Raw genomic sequence first — 20,668 nt, 5'->3', positions numbered from 1 at the left:
TGCCAAGTTTACACCTTCACTATTGCAGTGGAACATTTTACCCAGGAAGTTGTCTAAAAGGGATTGAATTTGCTGTTGCCTAATTGTTTTTTGGTAGGTTTCCAAACTGCATTCCTTCCATCTATAGCATTTCTTAATGTTACTCAGTTCCTTTGGCTTTGATGCCTCATGATTGAGTATTGCTCTGTTCAAGTAGACTGTGATTTTGCTGTGGTCTGATAGGGGTGTCAGTGGGCTGACTGTGAACGCTCTGAGAGACTCTGGGTTGAGGTCAGTGATAAAGTAGTCTACAGTGCTACTGCCAAGAGATGAGCTATAGGTGAACCTACCATAGGAGTCCCCTCGAAGCCTACCATTGACTATGTACATACCCAGCGTGCGACAGAGCTGCAGGAGTTGTGACCCGTTTTTGTTGGTTATGTTGTCATAGTTGTGCCTAGGGGGGCATATGGGGGAGGGAATGCTGTCACCTGCAGGCAGGTGTTTGTCCCCCTGTGTGCTGAGGGTGTCAGGTTCTTGTCCAGTTCTGGCATTTAGGTCGCCACAGACTAATACATGTCCCTGGGCCTGGAAATGATTGATTTCCCCCTCCAGGATGGAGAAGCTGTCTTTATTAAAGTATGGGGATTCTAGTGGGGGGATATAGGTAGCACACAGGAGGACATTTTTCTCTGTTAAGATAATTTCCTTTTGAATTTCTAGCCAAATGTAAAATGTTCCTGTTTTGATTAATTTAATGGAGTGAGTTAGGTCTGCTCTATACCAAATTAGCATTCCCCCTGAGTCCCTTCCCTGTTTCACACCTGGTAGTTTGGTGGATGGGACTACCAGCTCTCTGTAACCTAGAGGGCAACCAGTGGGTCCGTCTCCACTATACCATGTTTCTTGCAGGATGACAATGTCTGCATTACCGATTTCTTTGGTGAAGTCCGTGTTCCTGCTCTTTAGGCCAAAGGCAGATGACCTCAGGCCTTGGATATTCCAGGATGATATAGTGAAGGCTTTTTGTTCCATAAAGTGTCTCTCTCTCTCTCTCTCTCTCTCTCTCCCCTATCTATCTCCCCCTCTACTTTCTTCCCCCTATCTATCTCCCCCTCTACTTTCTCCCTCTCTCCATCTACTTTATTCTCTCCTTCACTTTTTCTCCCCTCTTTCTCTCTCTGACTTTGTGGTACTTTTGTTTCTTTTTTTTGTTTCTCTCTCTCTCCTCCAACTGCTGTTGTTCCATGCTCCTTACACACACTGTTGTTAGTCAGTTCAGCCTCGCACACTGACCCAATGACCAGCATGACCCAGTAGTAACAGTTACTATTCTAACGTTTAAGAGTCTATAGCATTGATCTGTTCCCCAGTATTCACATTAAACAGGACGATTTGTATAGTTTTCCACGCTGTGTGGATGAGGTGGAGAGGAGAAGAGGGGAGGCAAGAGGAGAAGAGACCAAAGACCCCCAGACCAAAACGCCTTATGAAGGGTCTGCTCTTGATTCCGTGGTGATTGCTTTTCCACATCTCTACCTCCCTCCCTCCCTCCCCTCCACCTCATCCAGTGTACCTTTAAATATTTTATAATATGACATGACTGTTCGGATTTCCAAGTTGTAAATTAATGAGAGAAACAGATGCCCCTGTAGCTTTCCTGTAGGCTGTAGTAGTTGGTAGCTTATAGCTGGACCTGTAGGTTTTAGGTCCAGGGCTTGGAAGGTCAGGACAGAGACCCCAGGCATACAGGGCAGTAAGCTTATCACACTGAACTCTCTCACCTCTATCTTCGGGCTCTCCCTTTTTCTCTCATGTCCACTCTCTCTCTATTTCTATCTCTGTTTATCTCTGGGGTGTTAACATCTTCCTCTGTGTAATGTTATCTTCATACATCCTATGTCTATCTGTCTCTTCGGAATTCCAAGGACCTTGAAGAACACACATCCAAATCTAAACCAGAGCAGTTAGTAACATATGACAGAAGATAGGCTCTTTCTTTCTCTCTCTCGCAGCAGCCTCATGAACTCAGCCACTGTCTGTCCCAAAGTGTCCCATGATTACCCCCACCAACTAATCCAATCTGCCACTACACACATCCCTTCCTCCATCCTTCCTCCCTTCCCTGGCTTGGTCTGTCAGTCAGGGGATGAGTGTTTTCAATCAATCACTTTGGGAACTAATGTTTCCACTTCAGTTCACAGTCCACTCTAGAGAAATCCTTCAATTCAATACATGTTCCTGATTGTGCATGAGAGTGACTCAGTGTTAATAGCCTCTCAGTGAGTGTGTTGGAGGTTTCTGTGTGTGGTCAGAGTGAGTGTTAGGTATGTGTCTGTGAGGGATGTTAAATTAAGAGTTTTGCTCTGTGTGTGTGTGTGTGTGTGTGTATGTGTGCGTAAGCCAAGCGTTGTCTGGGCTATAGGAGGGCTGTTGCTAGGGCGTGCACAATTACCGTATAACTGTGTAATCGACGGTTATGGATGAAAACCATCATGAAAATATAATAAAATAACAGTCATAACCATTTGGGGGGGACAGGGGTGTCGTATGAACAGCTGACTGAATGACCACAATGCAGCAGCACACATAGAAATATAATGAACGGAACGGGCTTGGAACCTCTAACCCTGGCAATTTGGCTGGTAAACTCATGGGTGCACTCAATGGATGCCTGGTATTGTGATGCAATTATTTCCATGGTAATGTAGAATGTTCATTCAAATTATGTTAACTGATATGGCTCATGCAAGGGAATGTATTGAGTTGAATCAACAAATCACAGCACATATTTTACTTCCTGCTTTGCTCCTATTGGTACACTCGCAATTGCCGCCAGTCCACCTATTATGTCTTCATTGACTTGAATGGGGACGCCCGTTCTATTCATTCCCTTTCTGTAGCAGCACATGCAGTCAGGAGCAGAGGAGAGAAGAAAACGTTTGTCTATTTTTTGCTATTCTAGCAGTTATTACGGTGACCGTGGTCATTTGGCTAGCCATTTACCGTCATCCAAAAGGCCCTCGTCTAAGTGCACTAGTGGGGAATAGGGTGCCATTTTGGATGCAGCCTTTGTGTTCCCTCAGACGGTTGTTTCCCTGGTCTTAATCTGGTTCTCTTTAAATATAATTTTATAAAATCCATTCTTGTAAGCCAGTTGAGTCCCTGTGGAGTTGTCTGCTGCTGTTTGTTTTAAGGAGATTGAGATGGTCTGTGGTTCAGATGGACACTGAGTAGCTTTTAATTCAGCACCAGGGCCAGACACTGACCTACTCACCAGGCAGCATAGACCTAGACCAGACCCAATACACTACTTAGACCCACCAGTACACTGAGGCCTCTCCAGAATACACTGAGTATACCAAATATTAGGAACATCTTCTGCCCGTGTTGACTCCAATGCTTCCCACAGTTGAATCAAGTTGGCTGGATGTTCTTTGGGGGGATGGTCTTCCCACAGTTCTTCTTGATACAGAAAGGCACTTAAATGTTTTTCTTTCCCATTCACCCTCGGAATGGCACACATATACAATCCATGTCTCAATTGTCTTGAAGCTTAAAAATCCTTCTTTAATCCTTAAGAGTCTATTCAGGCCCCCGTGAATCAATCTAAGTAACATAATCCCCATTGAAATCCGTCAGTTTAAAGTAGAGAGATTTTTTTTGTATGGGCTGCGTCTCAATCTGCCGCATCAACCAATGTGGACCTTCCGCATCTGCGGTGGAATGTGTCCAAGCTACAGCGGTGTTTGTCAGACCGTGAGACATCCCTCAAATCGGTCTTCTCACAAAAACGGTTGTAGTGTCCAAACGGTTTGGCCTACAAACTAATGTGGACTAGTCTGAAGGTAACCCATTCTGAAGGTAACCCATACAAACGAATGGAAGTATGGAGGTAGTTGTGTGCCAACAAAAAAAGGGGTTAAACATTTCCAAAAAAAACAAATATTTCCTGAGCTTTCTTATACCTCCAAGATATAGAACAGACACTTCAAAACCTTACTCCTTATTATTCATTTTTAGACTGTCTTTTTTCCCTTTTATGAATGTGTTATTCAATGTGTTTCTATGGGCTAAGTAGTAAAGGCCAAATTGAACTGCTTCACATTTTACAGGTTAATTAACCTGTTTCCTCACCTTCATCTACAATGATTGAAGTGAATTTAACAAGTGACATCAATAAGGGATCAAAGCTTTCACCTGGATTCACCTTGTCAGTCTGTGTCATGGAAAGAGCAGGTGTTCTTATTGTTTTGTATACCAGTCAAAAGTATATTAGAACACCTACTCATTCAAGGGATTTTCTTTATTTTTACTATTTTCTACATTGTGAAATTGTAGTGAAGACATCAAAACAATGAAATAACGCATATGGATATGCATATGGAAAAAATGGATTTTTTTTAAAAATCAAATCAAAATATATTTTATATTTGAGATTCTTCAAATAGCCACCCGTTGCCTTGATAACAGCTTTGCACGCTCTTGGCATTCTCTCAACGAGCTTCATGAGGTAGTCACCTGGAATGCATTTCAATTAACAGATGTGGGATTTCTTTCCTTCTTAATGCGTTTGAGCCAATCAGTTGTGTTGTGACAAGGTAGGGGGGGTATACAGAGATAGCCCTATTTGGTAAAAGACCAAGTCCATATTATGGCAAGAAGAGCTCAAATGAGCAAAGAGAAACGACAGTCCATCATTACTTTAAGACATGAAGGTCAGTCAATAGGGAACATTTCAAGAACTTTGAATGTTTCTTCAAGTACAGTCGCAAAAACCATCAAGTGCTATGATGAAACTGGCTATCATGAGGACCACCACAGGAATGGAAGACCCAGAGTTACTTCTGCTGCAGAGGATACGTTTATTAGAGTTACCAGGCTCAGAAATTGCAGCTCAAATAAATGTTTCACAGTTCAAGTAACAGACACATCTCAACATCAACTGTTCAGAGGAGACAGGCGTCTCACAAAGACACGGCGGCTGGAACCAAAAATCTCAAATTTTTGGAGAAAAATGAGAAATTTCCACCGGTCTAATTTCCTTTGCTCGTGTTTCCTGGCCCAATCAAGTCTCTTCTTCTTATTGGTGTCCTTTAGTAGAGGGTGAACTGATGATCTCTGCATGTGTATTTCCCACCGTAAAGCATGGAGGAGGAGGTGTTATGGTGTGGGGGTGCTTTGCTGGTGACACTGTCTGTGATTTATTTTGAATTAAAGGCACACGTAACCAGCATGGCTACCACAGAATTCTGCAGCGATACGTCATCCCATCTGGTTTGCACTTAGTGGGACTATCATTTGTTTTTCAACAGGACAATGAGTTTTATCAAGAAGGAGAGTGATGGAGTGCTGCATCAGATGACATGGCCTCCACAATTCCACGACCTCAACCAAATTGAGATGTTTTGGGATGAGTCGGACCGCAGAGTGAAGGAAAAGCAGCCAACAAGTGCTCAGCATATGTGGGAACTCTTTCAAGACTGTTGGAAAAGCATTCCAGGTGAAGCTGGTTGAGAGAATGCCAAGAGTGCAAAGCTGTCATGAAGGCAATGGGTGGCTATTTGAAGAATCTCAAATATAAAATATATTTTGATTTGTTTAACATCTTTTTGGTTACTACATGATTCCATGTGTTATTTCATAGTTTTGAATTCTTCACTCTTATTCTACAATGTAGAAAATAGTAAAAATAAAGAAAAAACCTTGAATGAGTAGGTGTTCTAAAACTTTTGACCGGTAGTGTATGGTCCCAATACAACCACGCTCCACTTAGTCCTAGGACAGCAGGTCTTAGACTGAGGCCTTTCCATCCAGACCCAATACTAGACTGACAATTACACTCACTAAAGCCTTTCCAGAACCAAAACAGCCAGTACTTAACCAACATACTGAGGCCCTTTCAGACTCAAAAACTAGAACCCTTGTAATAAGGTTGAAAAAATACTTGAATTGGGATAAAAGCTAAAATTGGATTTCGGTACAGACTGAGATTGATTTATTTGTGGGATTAATTGCATGTGTGTGACAGTTCCTGGAACAACAAGAAGTGCTGAGACAAAGGCAGGTAATGCTGAGCCGTGAGAGGAAGTGGCTTATTGCCTCCTGCTGACCTGTTCTGGTCTGGTCCAGTGAAGGGCTCTCTGTAGACATGAGCAGCTCAACACCATGGTCGCTTTAACCTGGGTTGGTGATAATTTCCCTAGAAGTTTCTAGAACTTCCTTGCCCCCTCATCTCCCCCTTGAGAACTTTGAGGGTATTTAGCTATTTGTGTCTGTGTGTGCGAATGTGTTTGAGTGTGGCTGTCTGTCGTTCTGTGTGTGTGTTTTGTTTGTCTCTCACAGTGTGTGTGTGATCTGATGACTGCTGACTGTGTCGTTTCCTCCTCTTTCCCTCTCTTTGTGCCTCCAGATCTGTATGAGCTGCTGTCTGCCCTGCCCTCCCAGCTCCAGCCCCATGTTGACAGCCCAGAAGACAGCACCTTTATACACGACATGTTCGGAGAGAGGAGCCTCCACTCGCTGGTCAAGGTAAACCTACTCTACGTCTTCCTATTTTCCGCTCTTCATCCTCTAAAGAGGGGTGTGTGTGCATGCTTGTGTAACAGTTTAACTTTAGTCCGTCCCCTCGCCCCGACCGCGAACCAGGGACCCTCTGCACAAAACAACAACAGTCACCCACGAAGCATCGTTACCCATCGCTCCACAAAGGCCGCGGCTCTTGCAGAGCAAGGGGAACCACTACTTCAAGGTCTCAAAGCGAGTGACGTCACCGTTTGAAAGGCTATTAGCGCGCACCACCGCTAACTAGCTAGCCATTTCACATCGGTTACATTCACCCCCCTTTTGACCTCCTCCTTTTCCGCAGCAACCAGTGATCCGGGTCAACAGCATCAATGTAACAGTATAACCTTAGTCTGTCCCCTCGCCCAGACCCGGGCGCGAACCAGGGACCTTCTGCACACATCAACAACAGTCACCCACGAAGCATCGTTACCCATCGCTCCACAAAGGCCGCGGCTCTTGCAGAGCAAGGGGAACCACTACTTCAAGGTCTCAAAGCGAGTGACGTCACCGTTTGAAAGGCTATTAGCGCGCACCACCGCTAACTAGCTAGCCATTTCACATCAGTTACACTTGCATGTGTATGTAAGGGTAGCGTTAGGATCATCAAGAGATCCTTTTATCTTTCTCTCTCTCCCCCTCTCCCTTGCTTTGTTCTACACTTTAAAAAAGGCGATATCTAGAACCAAAAAGGGTTATTCGGCTGTCCCCATAGGAGAACCCTTTGAAGGACCACTTTTTATTCCAGATAGATCCCTTTTGGGTTCCATGTAGACCCCTTTCCACAGAGGGTTTTACATAGAGCCAAAAATAGTTCTACCTGGAACCAAAATGGGTTCTCCTATGGGAACAACCACAGAACCCTTTTGGAATCCTTTTTTCGAAGAGTTTACTCTTTCTTTGTCTTTTTTCCTCCCTCCATCTCTCTCACCTATCATGTCCCTCTCCCTTTCTCTCACACACACTCCTCCTTCTTTCTCAGTCACCCTCTTTTCCTCCTCTCTCTCTCAAGTCACTGTCTCCTTTCCTCTCTTTCTCTCTATCTGAAGTGGTTCTCTGGGCCAGGCCAGGCGGCAGGGTTGTTAAAACAGATAGCTCCGGAGATGAGGAGATGAGCACACTTGATAACTTTATTTCGCTGGCAAACAGTTCTAATGAGGGAACCACATGCCTTCAGTACAGCAAGCTGCAGTCTGTCTGCAGTTTGTCTGTCCCCCTCTCTGTGTGTGTCTGCAGACTACAGCAGCCTTCTATACTGTAGTCTGCCGACTATAGCAGCACCACTCCTCCCTCTATTCTGTAATTCATCCCTCTATCCTCCCTCTATTTATTTACTCTCCCTCTATTCCTCCCTCTGTTCTTAGGGATAAAGCCCAGGGTTTACATGCAGTATCAACCTCCACGACTAGTGCTTACTTTTCTTCTTTTCATCTTTAGTATTACGTTTACAGGTGTGTATTTTGAGATTTTGGCAATTAGTTGTCTACTTCAGATGAACTCGTGGATACTATTTTTGTGTGGGCGTCCAGTATGAAGTTTGAGGTAGTTTCACGAGCCAATGCTAGTGTTAGCGCAAAGACTGGACGTGTTGTTGATCAGCTAGCATCCCGAACTATGCCTTTAATAAGTTCTGAAGTACTGTAAAAAAAAAAAAAAAAAAAGTCAGTCAGTAGCAGCCAGTTTTTGACTAGTCTGTTTGGCTGCCATCTTTGTGTCATAGACACGGGAAGGGAGGGGGAGAGATAATTGACATCATATTCTTCCTCCCCTCACTATCGAAACCTTTTCTCTATTAGCACGTGTTTGTCCAGGATCCAGGTTGTGCTTTGCCAACGCAAGCAGTGGGTTTTTATGTGTGCATCCTGAATGGCACCCTATTCCCTATAGTGCACTACTTTATAGGGAATAATGTGTGACTTAGGACACATTTATGAAATAGCTCAGATGCTTGGGTAAAGACCTGAGGTTGACTTAGGAAACCAAACAGGTACATGTTATGCTCAGTTTGTTATGCATGACTTTGGACTAAGGCATTTTCACCAGATAATGATGGGTAGGTCTGCGTATGTTCAAAGTGCAGATTGTGTCAGCCCAAAGAAAAGCTCATGTAAAATGGTACAGATATAATTATGGTAAAGATTGTGGTCACATTTCCATAACATTTAGGCAGGCATGTGGGTGGACCTCACCTGGGGCCTCATTTATAAACGTTGCGTAGGCACAAAAGAAGGCGTATGCCACTTTCTAAGCAAACTTGACGGGAGAATGTGCGGTCCTCCACGGACACTTTGACCCATACGTACGCACATAAACTGGAAAAATGAGAAACTGCGACTCCAATGGCAGAAGGATGAAACTCGAGAAACGGTGTGAAATTGATACCATTGTGTAAAATAAATCGAAATATTACCTCTCACGTATTATATATGAAGAGTTCCCTGGAGTGCACATAAAAAACACACACACACAAAAACATGATTTAGGATAATAAATACAAACGGAGATGTCGGTTTTTGCAAAAGAACCCCTCAAAATGTTGTACAGTTTAATTGGGAATCATATTTAATTGGATCTGTAATTATTAAACAATACTTGCATGTTATAAAATTTATTCTCATAAATAATAAGGTGAACAGTAGGACAAATTACGATTAAACTGAGCTGTTTTCGATGCCTGAGTCGGGCAGATACGAGTGCGCAGTTTCATATATTGTTATCACATGTTCGTTGCGCAGAACTGTCAATGTGATAATGGCCCTGTCATTGTCAGTTACAATCAGGGTAATTACCACACCTTGTAGTGTGTGCGTGTTGGTGGCAGGGAAGTCAGGCGCAGGGGAACGAACTTGGTATAAAACGGAGTCGTTTAATAAGTGCTGACCAAACTCCAAAAACCAAAATATATAAAAATAACAAAGTGCGTACAAAACCCGTCGCACATCAACACATACTAGCACAATCACATACAAATTGAACAATCTCCGACAAGGACATGAGGGGAAACAGAGGGTTAAATACACAACATGTAATTGATGGGATTGGAACCAGGTGTGAAGGAAGAGAAGACAAAACCAATGGAAAATGAAAAATGGATCAGTGATGGCTAGAAGGTCGGTGATGTCGACCGCCGAACACCCGAACAAGGAGAGGAAGTCGTGACACACCCGAAGGTGTTACGCAATTGGGTAGCTTTGACAATCAAATGGGTGGATATAAAAAGGCATGCAATTACAATGCGTAATGACACACAATGGCTGCTTTGGCACTGTTGGAAGATTTGGCGATTGGAAGAATTCGGAGAGAGCGAATTTTCAGAGACCAGCAAGATTTACTGGCCGATGATGAGTGGCTTATGAGCCGGTTCTGATTACCAAGAGATGTTCTCTTGGATCTCTGTGCTGTAGTGGGCCCAGCTTTACAGAGAAGCACCTGCAGAATCCAAGCCGTGCCTGTCCCACTCCAACTCCTTGGCAACCACTTCAACTCCTTGGCAACCTCGTTAATAGCGTCAATGGTGTCTTTTTGCGTTTGCAGGACTGCATCTGTGAGGACACGGCCGCTGGAGGGTTGTGACGGACGAGGTGCAGTGGAGACGCTGGGGCTGGGCACACTCAGCTCCTGCTCAGCTGCAGCACCACCGATTCCGCTGGAACACGCAGTGACTAAAAACAATAGAAGATAAATAGAAGATAAATGTTTAAACACAATTTGAATGCATTTGGTTTACTCTATTCAAACGAGGGAATACTAATTACATATCATCCGGTGCGTCTTGCATGTCCGTGTCCCCCTCCACCTCCGTCACTACTCCACTCAGGAGGGATTCCCCTTAATACCGGCAAGTCGCTCATCAAGGGGGTTGAGCTCCGATATCCCCTTTCCGCCGCCCGTGGCTTTGCGCTTTTTGGCCTCCACTTTTATGTCGGACCACTTCTTTTTTATTTCTGAGGGTCTGACCTTCTGAGCCAGCAGCAATCACAGCGTCCGCCACATGCTGCCACTCTAACACCTTTTTGGCATTTGTAATGCCCACACTGTGTCCACCAAACAATATATTTTTTCATGCTTCAACCTCCCCTACAAGAACTTCCATTTCACACTGGGTGAATTTTAATTTTTTTGCCTTTCTGTCTGGATTTGCTGTCATTGTCGTCATGCAGTTTGGATGAATATTAATTAGGGGCGTTTGACTGACTATTTATAGACAACTATGGGTGTTAAAAAGGGTGGGACAAGACGCTCGCTCACGTGCACCAAGTTGATTGTGATTTATAAAGGGAAACCGCCGTGGGACGTGCTCACTGTTATATAAATCTGAATGTTTGCGTAAGCACTTTCTGTGTTTCGTCCATACGCCACTTTTTGTTGTGAATCCTCCGCGCAGTTTAATGAGGCCCCTGGTCTTTGACCACACAGGATCATGGCTGATCAGGGTTATTCCCTATTATACATCTCTCCTGGGGAAGGAAACTCTGTCTGTCTGTGTGGGGAAAGTGATATGTTCATGTTCCTTCACTGGTTCCCAATCCTAAACCCTGAAAGAGCTCAAAGCCTGTGTCTATTCACAGTGACAGACCTCAGGCTGTTGAAGTTGTTGAAAAGTTTGAACTTTGCAGAGCCTTGGCTTTGCAGTACCTGTAGTTCCCTAGTAGGGGGAGTCTGTTAAGAGAAAGGAAAACCTCAACTACCCATTGCCAGCTACTGAGTCTCAATAGAACAGTGCAGGTAGATGAGACCTGAATTGACTGGGATAAGTGTTTTGGGTTTCGGGAAATGCCAGTCTGATGTGCGGGTCTGAGAGACTGGTGGCTGGTGAGGAGCCAACAGAGCAAATCTTGGAAGTCATACACTCCTTCTCCTCCTTTCTTCCAGCTCTCCCTCTTAAAAAACTTTTGAAACCTTCAACAGAGGAGAGCCCACCAACAAGCTATGTGATTGTCAAGGGCTGACAGTTAGGATTGGAAGGAGGGTGGGAGTGGGAAGAGGGCTCAGCGGCAGTTGCTTTTTAAATGTTTAATATTCTGAGTCCTGGTAATGAATTGGCACCAGCCACTTAGCAATGTGAATTCCACCACCACCATCAGGCCACCAACTTTCTGAGCCAACCTGTCACCGACTCCCTGCGACCGGCTGCCTGGCTCTCACACTGGTTCACGTCAGCTGCAATCTATAAATACCCACAAGATTTACAGCCTAATGTGGCCTGATTTGCCGTCGCTACTGTAGCGTAATATATACCCTATTAAAGAAGAATGATGTCCCGCCCCGGCCCGCCCAGCCGTGAAGCAGGGCAATAAGTCAGGGTGACGTGAAAGAGAGCACGCACATTTATCTTCTTCCTCCAAGACAAGACCATTTATATTTTTAGTGTTCTTTGTTTCACTTTCTCGCTCTCTTTCTTTTCTCAAAGAAAGCTGAGTTGAATGAGCTGTTAGCGTGTCTTAGTAATGAAGGCTGAATGGAGGGGTGTTTGTTCTAATCCTGCTTTAGACAGACAGGCTGGCCTGTTACTGTGTGTTTCCTTCTTCCCTGGTACCCGAATGTCAGCCCGACAGACCCTGCCAGACATAGATACAGAGAGACAGAGAGAGACAGCGTACAGTACCGGACAACCCTCTCACCTTACAGGGGAGCCTGTCTGGCAGAAAGAAACCGCCGTTGCTCAGGTGAACATGGCTATCGTCAGTGACACCATTTAAACCCTACTACCCGATCTCTCACACACACACACACTTCTGCAGATCCAGAGTCCACCCGTCACTACACAGGGCTGAGAAATAGAGGTATTGGAAGAGGCTAATAGCAGAGAAAACATCCTAGTAATCTGACGTTTAAACAGCTCAGGCTGTTCCTGCTCATATGGTAACCATCAGGTCTCACCTGGGTTATTGTGGAGCATCGAATGGCTGGGTGCCTGGTTAGGACTAAATCCCTAGCCGGGGTTAGAAGAAGACAGGGAGGGAGGGAGGGAGGGAGGGAGCGATAGCGAGAGAGGGGTTGCAGAGGTAGAAGAAGACCGGGAGGGAGGGAGGGAGGGAGGGAGGGAGGGAGGGAGGGAGGGAGGGAGGGATAGCGAGAGAGGGGTTGCACTGCGTTTCCCAAACTAGGGGTTGTGGCTTCCCAATGAACAATGAACTCCCTGAACTTCCCAATACCTTTCTAATGCATTTCAAACCATACTACTTTCAGATTTGAAATACTATTGCAAATCAGTTTTAAATTTTTTTGATAGACTTTCATAGCTCCAATTTTAACAATGTAGTTTTTTACATGTTGAGGTTGTGCAAAATGCCCTTCCAGACAGACAGTTGGGCCCCTAGCGTCCCTGTTAATCAGATTATGTCATGGAGATGAAACAAATATTGTCTAATATAGTCTTTCAGCCGAGGCCAAGTTCACAGAGTTTGCATCCCAAATAGCACCCCATTCCCATTATAGTGCACTACTTTTGACCAGGGACCCATAGCGCACTATATATCGAATAGGGTGCCATTTGGGATGCATCCAGAGCCTATGCACAATGCACTACTTTGCAGACTTTTAATCGACACGGCAACGGCCCCAGCTGCATGACAGAAAGTAGAGCCTATACTGGATGTGTAATAGCCCGGTGTGTGTTTCCGAGCTAAAACGACACAGACATTCTTCTTCCTTTCAAATTAAAGTGAGTTACTCAAGTGTGTTTTCTATAAATTCCTCCCTTTCTTACTGTTCCCTCGCCAAGTTCCTCGCTCCACAAAAAGCCACAGGAAATATAATACAACGTTCAATTTCCACCTGAATCAGGTGCGGGGTGGTCAGAGACCAAGTTTCTGTCAGCAGGCCTTCAGCGTGAGCCCTGAGCAGCCTCGTTTGTGGTCGGTCAGTTTTCCCTTTAATTCTGCTCTAGTTAGATGCTAATAGGCTAGGCTTGGCAGTCAGTCAACTGCATCCTAAGTGGCACCCTATTCCCTATATAGTGCACTACTTTTGACCAGGATCCATAGGGCTATGGTCAAAAGTAGTGCATTATATAGGGAATAGGGTGCCATTTGCGATGAAGCCTCAGTTGCTTCCCTCCCTGATATGAATAAAATTCAATTGTATTTGTCACATGCGCTGAATACAACCTTACAGTGAAATGCTTACAAGCTCTTAACCAACAGTGCAATTTTAAGAAAAATACAAAAATGTGTCAATGTGCAGGGGCACCGGTTAGTCGAGGTAATTGAGGTAATATATACATGTAGGTAGAGTTATTAAAGTGACTATGCATAGATAATAACAGAGAGTAGCAGCAGTGTAAAGGGGGGGGGGGGGGGGCAGTGCAAATAGTCTGGGTAGCCATTTGATTAGATGTTCAGGAGTTTTGTGGCTTGGGGGTAGAAGCTGTTGGGGGTAGAAGCTGTACCGCTTGCCGTGCGGTATCAGAGAGAACAGTCTATGACTAGGGTGGCTGGAGTCTTTGACAATTTTTAGGGCCTTCCTCTGACACCACCTGGTATAGAGGTCCTGGATGGCAGGAAGCTTGGCCCCAGTGATGTACTGGGTCGTACGCACTACCCTCTGTAGTGCCTTGCAGTCGGAGGCCGAGCAGTTGCCATACCAGGCAGTGATGCTACCCGTCACTATGCTCTCGATGGTGCAGCTGTAGAACCTTTTGAGGATCTGAGGACTCATGCCAAATCTTTTCCGTCTCCTGAGGGGGAATAGGTTTTATCATGCCCTCTTCACGACTGTCTTGGTGTACTTGGACCATGTTAGTTTGTTGGTGATGTGGAAGCCAAAGAACTTGAAGCTCTCAACTTGCTCCACTACAGCCCTTCGATGAGAATGGGGGCGTGCTCGGATCCTCTTTTTCCTGTAGTCCACAATCATCTCCTTTGTCTTGATCACGTTGAGGGAGAGGTTGTTGTCCTTGCACCACACGGTCAGGTCTCTGACCTCCTCCCTATAGGCTGTCTCATCGTTGTCAGTGATCAGGCCTACCACTGTTGTCATAGGCAAACTTAATGATGGTGTTGGAGTCGTGCCTGGCCGTGCAGTCATGAGTGAACAGGAAGGACAGGAGGGGACTGAGCACGCACCCCTGAGGGGCCCCTGTGTTGAGGATCAGCGTGACGGATGTGTTGTTACCTACCCTTACCACCTGGGGGCGGCCCGTTATGAAGCCTATGATCCAATTGCAGAGGGAGGTGTTTAGTCCCAGGGTTCTTAGCTTAGTGATGAGCTTTGAGGGCACTATGGTGTTGAACGCTGAGCTGTAGTCAATGAATAGAGATCTCGCATAGGTATTCCTTTTGTCCAGGTGTGAAAGGGAAGTGTGTAGTGCAATAGAGATTGCATCATCGGTGGATCTGTTGGGGCAGTATGCAAATTGCAGTAGGTCTTCGGTTTCTGGGATAATGGTGTTGATGTGAGCCATGACCAGCCTTTCAAAGCACTTCATGGCTACAAACGTGAGTGCTACGGGTCGGTAGTCATTTAGGCAGGTTACCTTAATGTTCTTGGGCACAGGGACTATGGTGGTCTGCTTGAAACATGTTGGTTTTACAGACTCAGACAGGGAGAGGTTGCAAAATGTCAGTGAAGACACTTGCCAGTATACTGTAGAGCTCTTGAAGTGGTCGTGAGCTGTTTGCTCTTCAAATGCTGAAATGCTTTAAGGACACGGAAAGGTGCTTTAGCGTTGGCTCGTTAGAGACGTACATTAGCTGTCGTTGAAGTCTCTGGTGGATTTGACTAGTTTGTGGTCATTGCATTCCATGGATTAGTCACTTAATTTAATTTATATGGTCAAACTAATTATTTGACTGCAGTCCTAGTCATAAAAACACAACCATGACATAGGCCTAGGCTACACACAAATTGGGCTACATAGAATGTTTCCAAGCAACAACAGTCAGGAGAACATATGCATAGGAAGACTAGAGCAAGGGTTCACCAGCCATTAGCTGCCCTCTCCACCTCCACTCTACCTCAGACTGCGTGTCTGATCCTGGACCTGTCTACGGACCTCACCCCATCCAGCCCTCCAGCACTACTGGGAGATCCCAGGAAGGACATTGTTCCAATCCTTCTGGCTTAGCTCCTAGCTTCAGAATGTACAGTATACCCTCTGAGCCATCTAAACCCTGCATGACACACACACACACACACACACACACACACACACACACACACACACACACACACACACACACACACACACACACACACACACACACACACACACACACACACACACACACACACACACACACACACACACACACACACACACACACACACACACACACACACACACACACACACACACACACAGACTCCAATACCCCACACCCTGCACAGCCACACAGCAATAAAAAGCAGCTAATCGTCTCTGGGTCTGGGGCTCTGCCTGCGGTTAGCACATCCCTGGGCCCGGTTGCCGCCGAGCCCCTCATTTATTATTTAGGGGGAACGGGACCTCCTCTTGGGAACCTGAGCAAACACCTGAGGGCTGTGGAGGGAACGTTAGCCTATGTCTGCATACGAAATGGAATCATATTCACTACAGAGTGCACTACTTTTGACCAGGGCCCCTAGCTCAAATGGCACCCTATTCCAATATAGTGCACCAGTTTTAGCCTGAACCCATAGGGAAAATGGCACCCTTTTCCCTATGTAGTGCACTGCCTTTGACCAGGGCCCATAGGGATAAGTAGTGTGCTACATATGGAATAGGGTGCCATTTAGGATACAAACTCTTTCCTCTGGGAAACAGAACCCATGTGTAACTGTCCTCTCACTTGCCTGCGTCAGTTGTCACTGTATGCACCCTATAGATAAGGGCTGCCCATTTCCGGTCCTGGAGTAAGTTTTGTTTCTACCCGTTAGTCAATTGCACTCACCTGGTGGCCCAGGTCTGAATTAGTCCCTGATTAGAAGGGGAGGATGAAAACCAGACTTGTTTCGGCCCTCCAGGGCCGGAATTGGGGAGCCCTGCTATAGATTAATTCACTTTTACACATAAAAACATATATGCAATGTGCTTATTGTACATTGACAGACACTAATAACTGTAGAAAGCTAAAGTGGTTCAATGTACCATGTTACTCTTTAGAGAGTATAGGCCTATACTTATTGACTTAAGTTAGTTATTTATGGTTTAAAAAGCTATATCGCATCTAAACTAATCCCCCTGTCCTCACAGCAACATTATACTCCGGTGCTTAGGCTGCCATCCAAACATTTTCTTATCTGTTTAATGGACAAGCGCAGTGTGACGTGTGAAACATCATGCTCAATGTAGACAAACAAGCTGCTACAGACCGAGCCAAGACCGAGCCAGACAGACAGACAGTGGACAGGGCCCAAAACAGAACGGGGTTGTGATAGGTACAGTAGGAAAGAAAGTCGAGAAAGTAGACAAGCTCACCCCAGTCACTCCAGACACGTTGCCTATTGAGCATAGAATGGGTTGGAAACTCGAAAGGCTTGAACCATGGCTGCTGGGTTTTTGGAGATCGATAACAGGTTGATTTACCATTTACCTATAGCTTCAACTTCTTGTCTGTTAGATATGAGTTGGCAGTCCACTACTCCAGGTTTAGGACTACTGTGGTGAACTGTCTGTTTGAAAACACCACGGTTATAACCTCTAACCTGGAACTAAAACACTGCTTCCTAGTTCCTACCACCTCCATTATGGGGATGTGTGTAGTTTATCCGCCATTTTGCCCTGAACATTCTCTAAGCGACTAGTTTTGCTTTCAACCCAATAGCCTGTATAAATATTTTGAATTAGCTTGTTTAATAAATGCCACGTGGAATAAATGGGTTAGGGTCAGGGTTAAATCACTGCATTGTTTTTATTTTACGTATAATGAAATCGGATATTGGAAATTAAAAATGCAAATAGAAACCCTGTACTGTACTAAAGGTGTTTGGCTCATTGGCTGTATGTATTTCTTTAGGACTGTGGTTAGGTGTGTGTGTGCATGAGCGTGCGCCCCTGCACTCCTCTAGTGTCTCTCTCACACGCAGCAGTGAGTGCACTGTCTCTGTCTCCCCATGCAGAATAAACAGGGCCTACTCTGGGGTCCTCTTACCCAGCAGCCAACACTCACTTTCCTAGCTGCGTAGTGCTCCGTAAGGAAATCTATCCTCTAACTAACTTAATGATATGGCTGTCACGGCAACCTGGACCCCTTCTCTTTCTCTCTCTGTCTCCCCCTCAGTGCATCTGCTCTTAATAAGCTGTCACATTCTCCAGGCCTTTTCCAAGTCAAACGAGAGCCGAGCGTGTTCCTAGCAGATCCGGAGCTTAGGCGCCAGTCCTGAATCAGACCTCCGTGCACCGGCCTGCCTCCTCAAGGCAAGGTGCTCCCTGCGCTCCTTGTGCGTTTCAGCCACCTCCAGAGGAAGGCTGAAAGGTCAAATTCAGTAGGGCGACAGGTATCAGTACCGCTCAACACATTGATTTGGTGTTGTCTCCTTGCGAAGGCACGGTGGAGGAGGCAGCAGCCTAACTACACTAGAATACACCACCACAACAGCAAGCCTCTTTCCCCTCAGCAGTCTCAAGTGCTGTCTACATTACCATTTTATGGCTGTTTTAAGGGTCAATTGGCCACAAGAGGTGCTCTTGAGCTAATTTGAAAGTCTTTGAGTTAGTGCTCAGTGGCAGTTAGATGGTTGAGGATGGCCTTCTCCATGCTCTGTCTGAAGCTCCTAATCACAATGTCCAGGTCACCAAGCCAGACCAGACCAAGCCATCTCCAGGGCTCTGCTGTAAGCCAACCCAGTGTGAGAGAAGTTGAGAACACAGCCAGGCAGCCAGCCTTCCTCTCTGGCTCTGTGAGACTAAGGGCTAACCTGGGTTCTTGGGTAAACACTGACTGACAAGCATTTTAGTCTCAAGCCTGCACATCTGTCTGTCTGTTTGTCCGGTCTCCCCTGCTTGGTACAGTCCTCCTCACTGAGTCTCTTTCCCTCCATGTTGAGAGGGGTTGATGAGGTGTTCTGGAGTTAGTAGCTGTAGTGCTCTGAGCCACCAGTGGATTCTGGATACTGGATACACTCCGTTGGCTACTGCTGGAAACAGGAGCGGAGGGATGGAGAGGTGGTGAAGAGGACGGGTGGGTGGGTTGAGTAGAGCAGTGGAGGGGTCATGTCGAACGCCTCTGGCCAGACGACGTTAACCAGGAGCTCCAGACCTCCTCGTGGGTCCCGCAAGTCGAAACACAATCAAGCCCTCTTTGTAAACTGGAAACCACACACCCTGAGGCTGCATTCATCGTAGCTGGGGATTTTAACAAGGCTAATCTAAAAACAAAACTCCCTAAATTCTATCAGCATATCGATTGTGCTACCAGGGCTGGAAAAACCCTAGATCATTGTTATACTAATTTCCGCGACGCATATAAGGCCCTCCCCCGCCCCCCTTTCGGAAAAGCTGACCACGACTCCATTTTGTTGATTCCAGCCTACAAACAGAAACTAAAACAACAAGCTCCCGCGCTCAGGTCTGTTCAACGCTGGTCCGACCAATCTGATTCCACGCTTCAAGACTGCTTCGATCACGCGGATTGGAATATGTTCCGCATTGCGTCCAACAACAATATTGACGAATATGCTGATTCGGTGAGCGAGTTCATTAGGAAGTGCATTGACGATGTCGTACCCACAGCAACGATTAAAACATTCCCAAACCAGAAACCGTGGATTGACGGCAGCATTCGCGTGAAACTGAAAGCGCGAACCACTGCTTTTAACCAGGGCAAGGTGACCGGAAGCATGACCGAATACAAACAGTGTAGCTATTCTCTCCGCAAGGCAATCAAACAGGCTAAGTCCCAGTACAGAGACAAAATCGAGTCGCAATTCAACAGCTCAGACACAAGAGGTATGTGGCAGGGTCTACAGTCAATCACGGATTACAAAAAGAAAACCAGCCCCGTCGCGGACCAGGATGTCTTGCTCCCAGACAGGCTAAACAACTTTTTTGCCCGCTTTGAGGACAATACAGTGCCACTGACACGGCCCCCTACCAAAACCTGCGGGCTCTCCTTCACTGCAGCCGAGGTGAGTAAAACATTTAAACGTGTTAACCCTCGCAAGGCTGCAGGCCCAGACGGCATTCCCAGCCGCGTCCTCAGAGCATGCGCAGACCAGCTGGCTGGTGTGTTTACGGACATATTCAATCAATCCTTATCCCAGTCTGCTGTTCCCACATGCTTCAAGAGGGCCACCATTGTTCCTGTTCCCAAGAAAGCTAAGGTAACTGAGCTAAACGACTACCGCCCCGTAGCACTCACTTCCGTCATCATGAAGTGCTTTGAGAGACTAGTCAAGGACCATATCACCTCCACCCTACCGGACACCCTAGACCCACTCCAATTTGCTTACCGACCCAATAGGTCCACAGACGACGCAATCGCAACCACACTGCACACTGCCCTAACCCATCTGGACAAGAGGAATACCCATGTGAGAATGCTGTTCATCGATTACAGCTCAGCATTTAACACCATAGTACCCTCCAAACTCGTCATCAAGCTCGAGACCCTGGGTCTCGACCCCGCCCTGTGCAACTGGGTCCTGGACTTCCTGACGGGCCGCCCCCAGGTGGTGAGGGTAGGTAACAACATCTCCACCCCGCTGATCCTCAACACTGGGGCCCCACAAGGGTGCGTTCTGAGCCCTCTCCTGTACTCCCTGTTCACCCACGACTGCGTGGCCATGCACGCCTCCAACTCAATCATCAAGTTTGCGGATGACACTACAGTGGTAGGCTTGATTACCAACAACGACGAGACGGCCTACAGGGAGGAGGTGAGGGCCCTCGGAGTGTGGTGTCAGGAAAATAACCTCACACTCAACGTCAACAAAACAAAGGAGATGATTGTGGACTTCAGGAAACAGCAGAGGGAGCACCCCCCTATCCACATCGACGGGTCAGTAGTGGAGAAGGTGGAAAGTTTTAAGTTCCTCGGTGTACACATCACGGACAAACTGAATTGGTCCACCCACACAGACAGCGTCGTGAAGAAGGCGCAGCAGCGCCTCTTCAACCTCAGGAGGCTGAAGAAATTCGGCTTGTCACCAAAAGCACTCACAAACTTCTACAGATGCACAATCGAGAGCATCCTGTCGGGCTGTA

The 20,668-nt window shown here is 46.2% G+C and overlaps 1 protein-coding gene across 4 annotated transcripts in view; it reads left to right on the top strand.

The window, feature by feature from the left end:
- Nucleotides 1-20,668, top strand: part of LOC139532080 (MAGUK p55 subfamily member 7-like) — a 255,470-nt gene that overhangs the window by 103,345 nt on the left and 131,457 nt on the right. For all 4 annotated transcript variants that reach the window (XM_071329214.1, XM_071329210.1, XM_071329212.1 and 1 more), the window contains one exon: nt 6,392-6,510. In XM_071329214.1, coding sequence (XP_071185315.1) covers nt 6,392-6,510 — 119 coding nt within the window. The remainder of the gene's footprint in view (nt 1-6,391; nt 6,511-20,668) is intronic.

This window comes from Salvelinus alpinus, chromosome 10 (assembly GCF_045679555.1).
Source record: "Salvelinus alpinus chromosome 10, SLU_Salpinus.1, whole genome shotgun sequence".
NCBI classification, from domain to species: Eukaryota; Metazoa; Chordata; class Actinopteri; order Salmoniformes; family Salmonidae; genus Salvelinus; species Salvelinus alpinus.
This window is presented reverse-complemented; position numbering and strand designations above follow the sequence as displayed.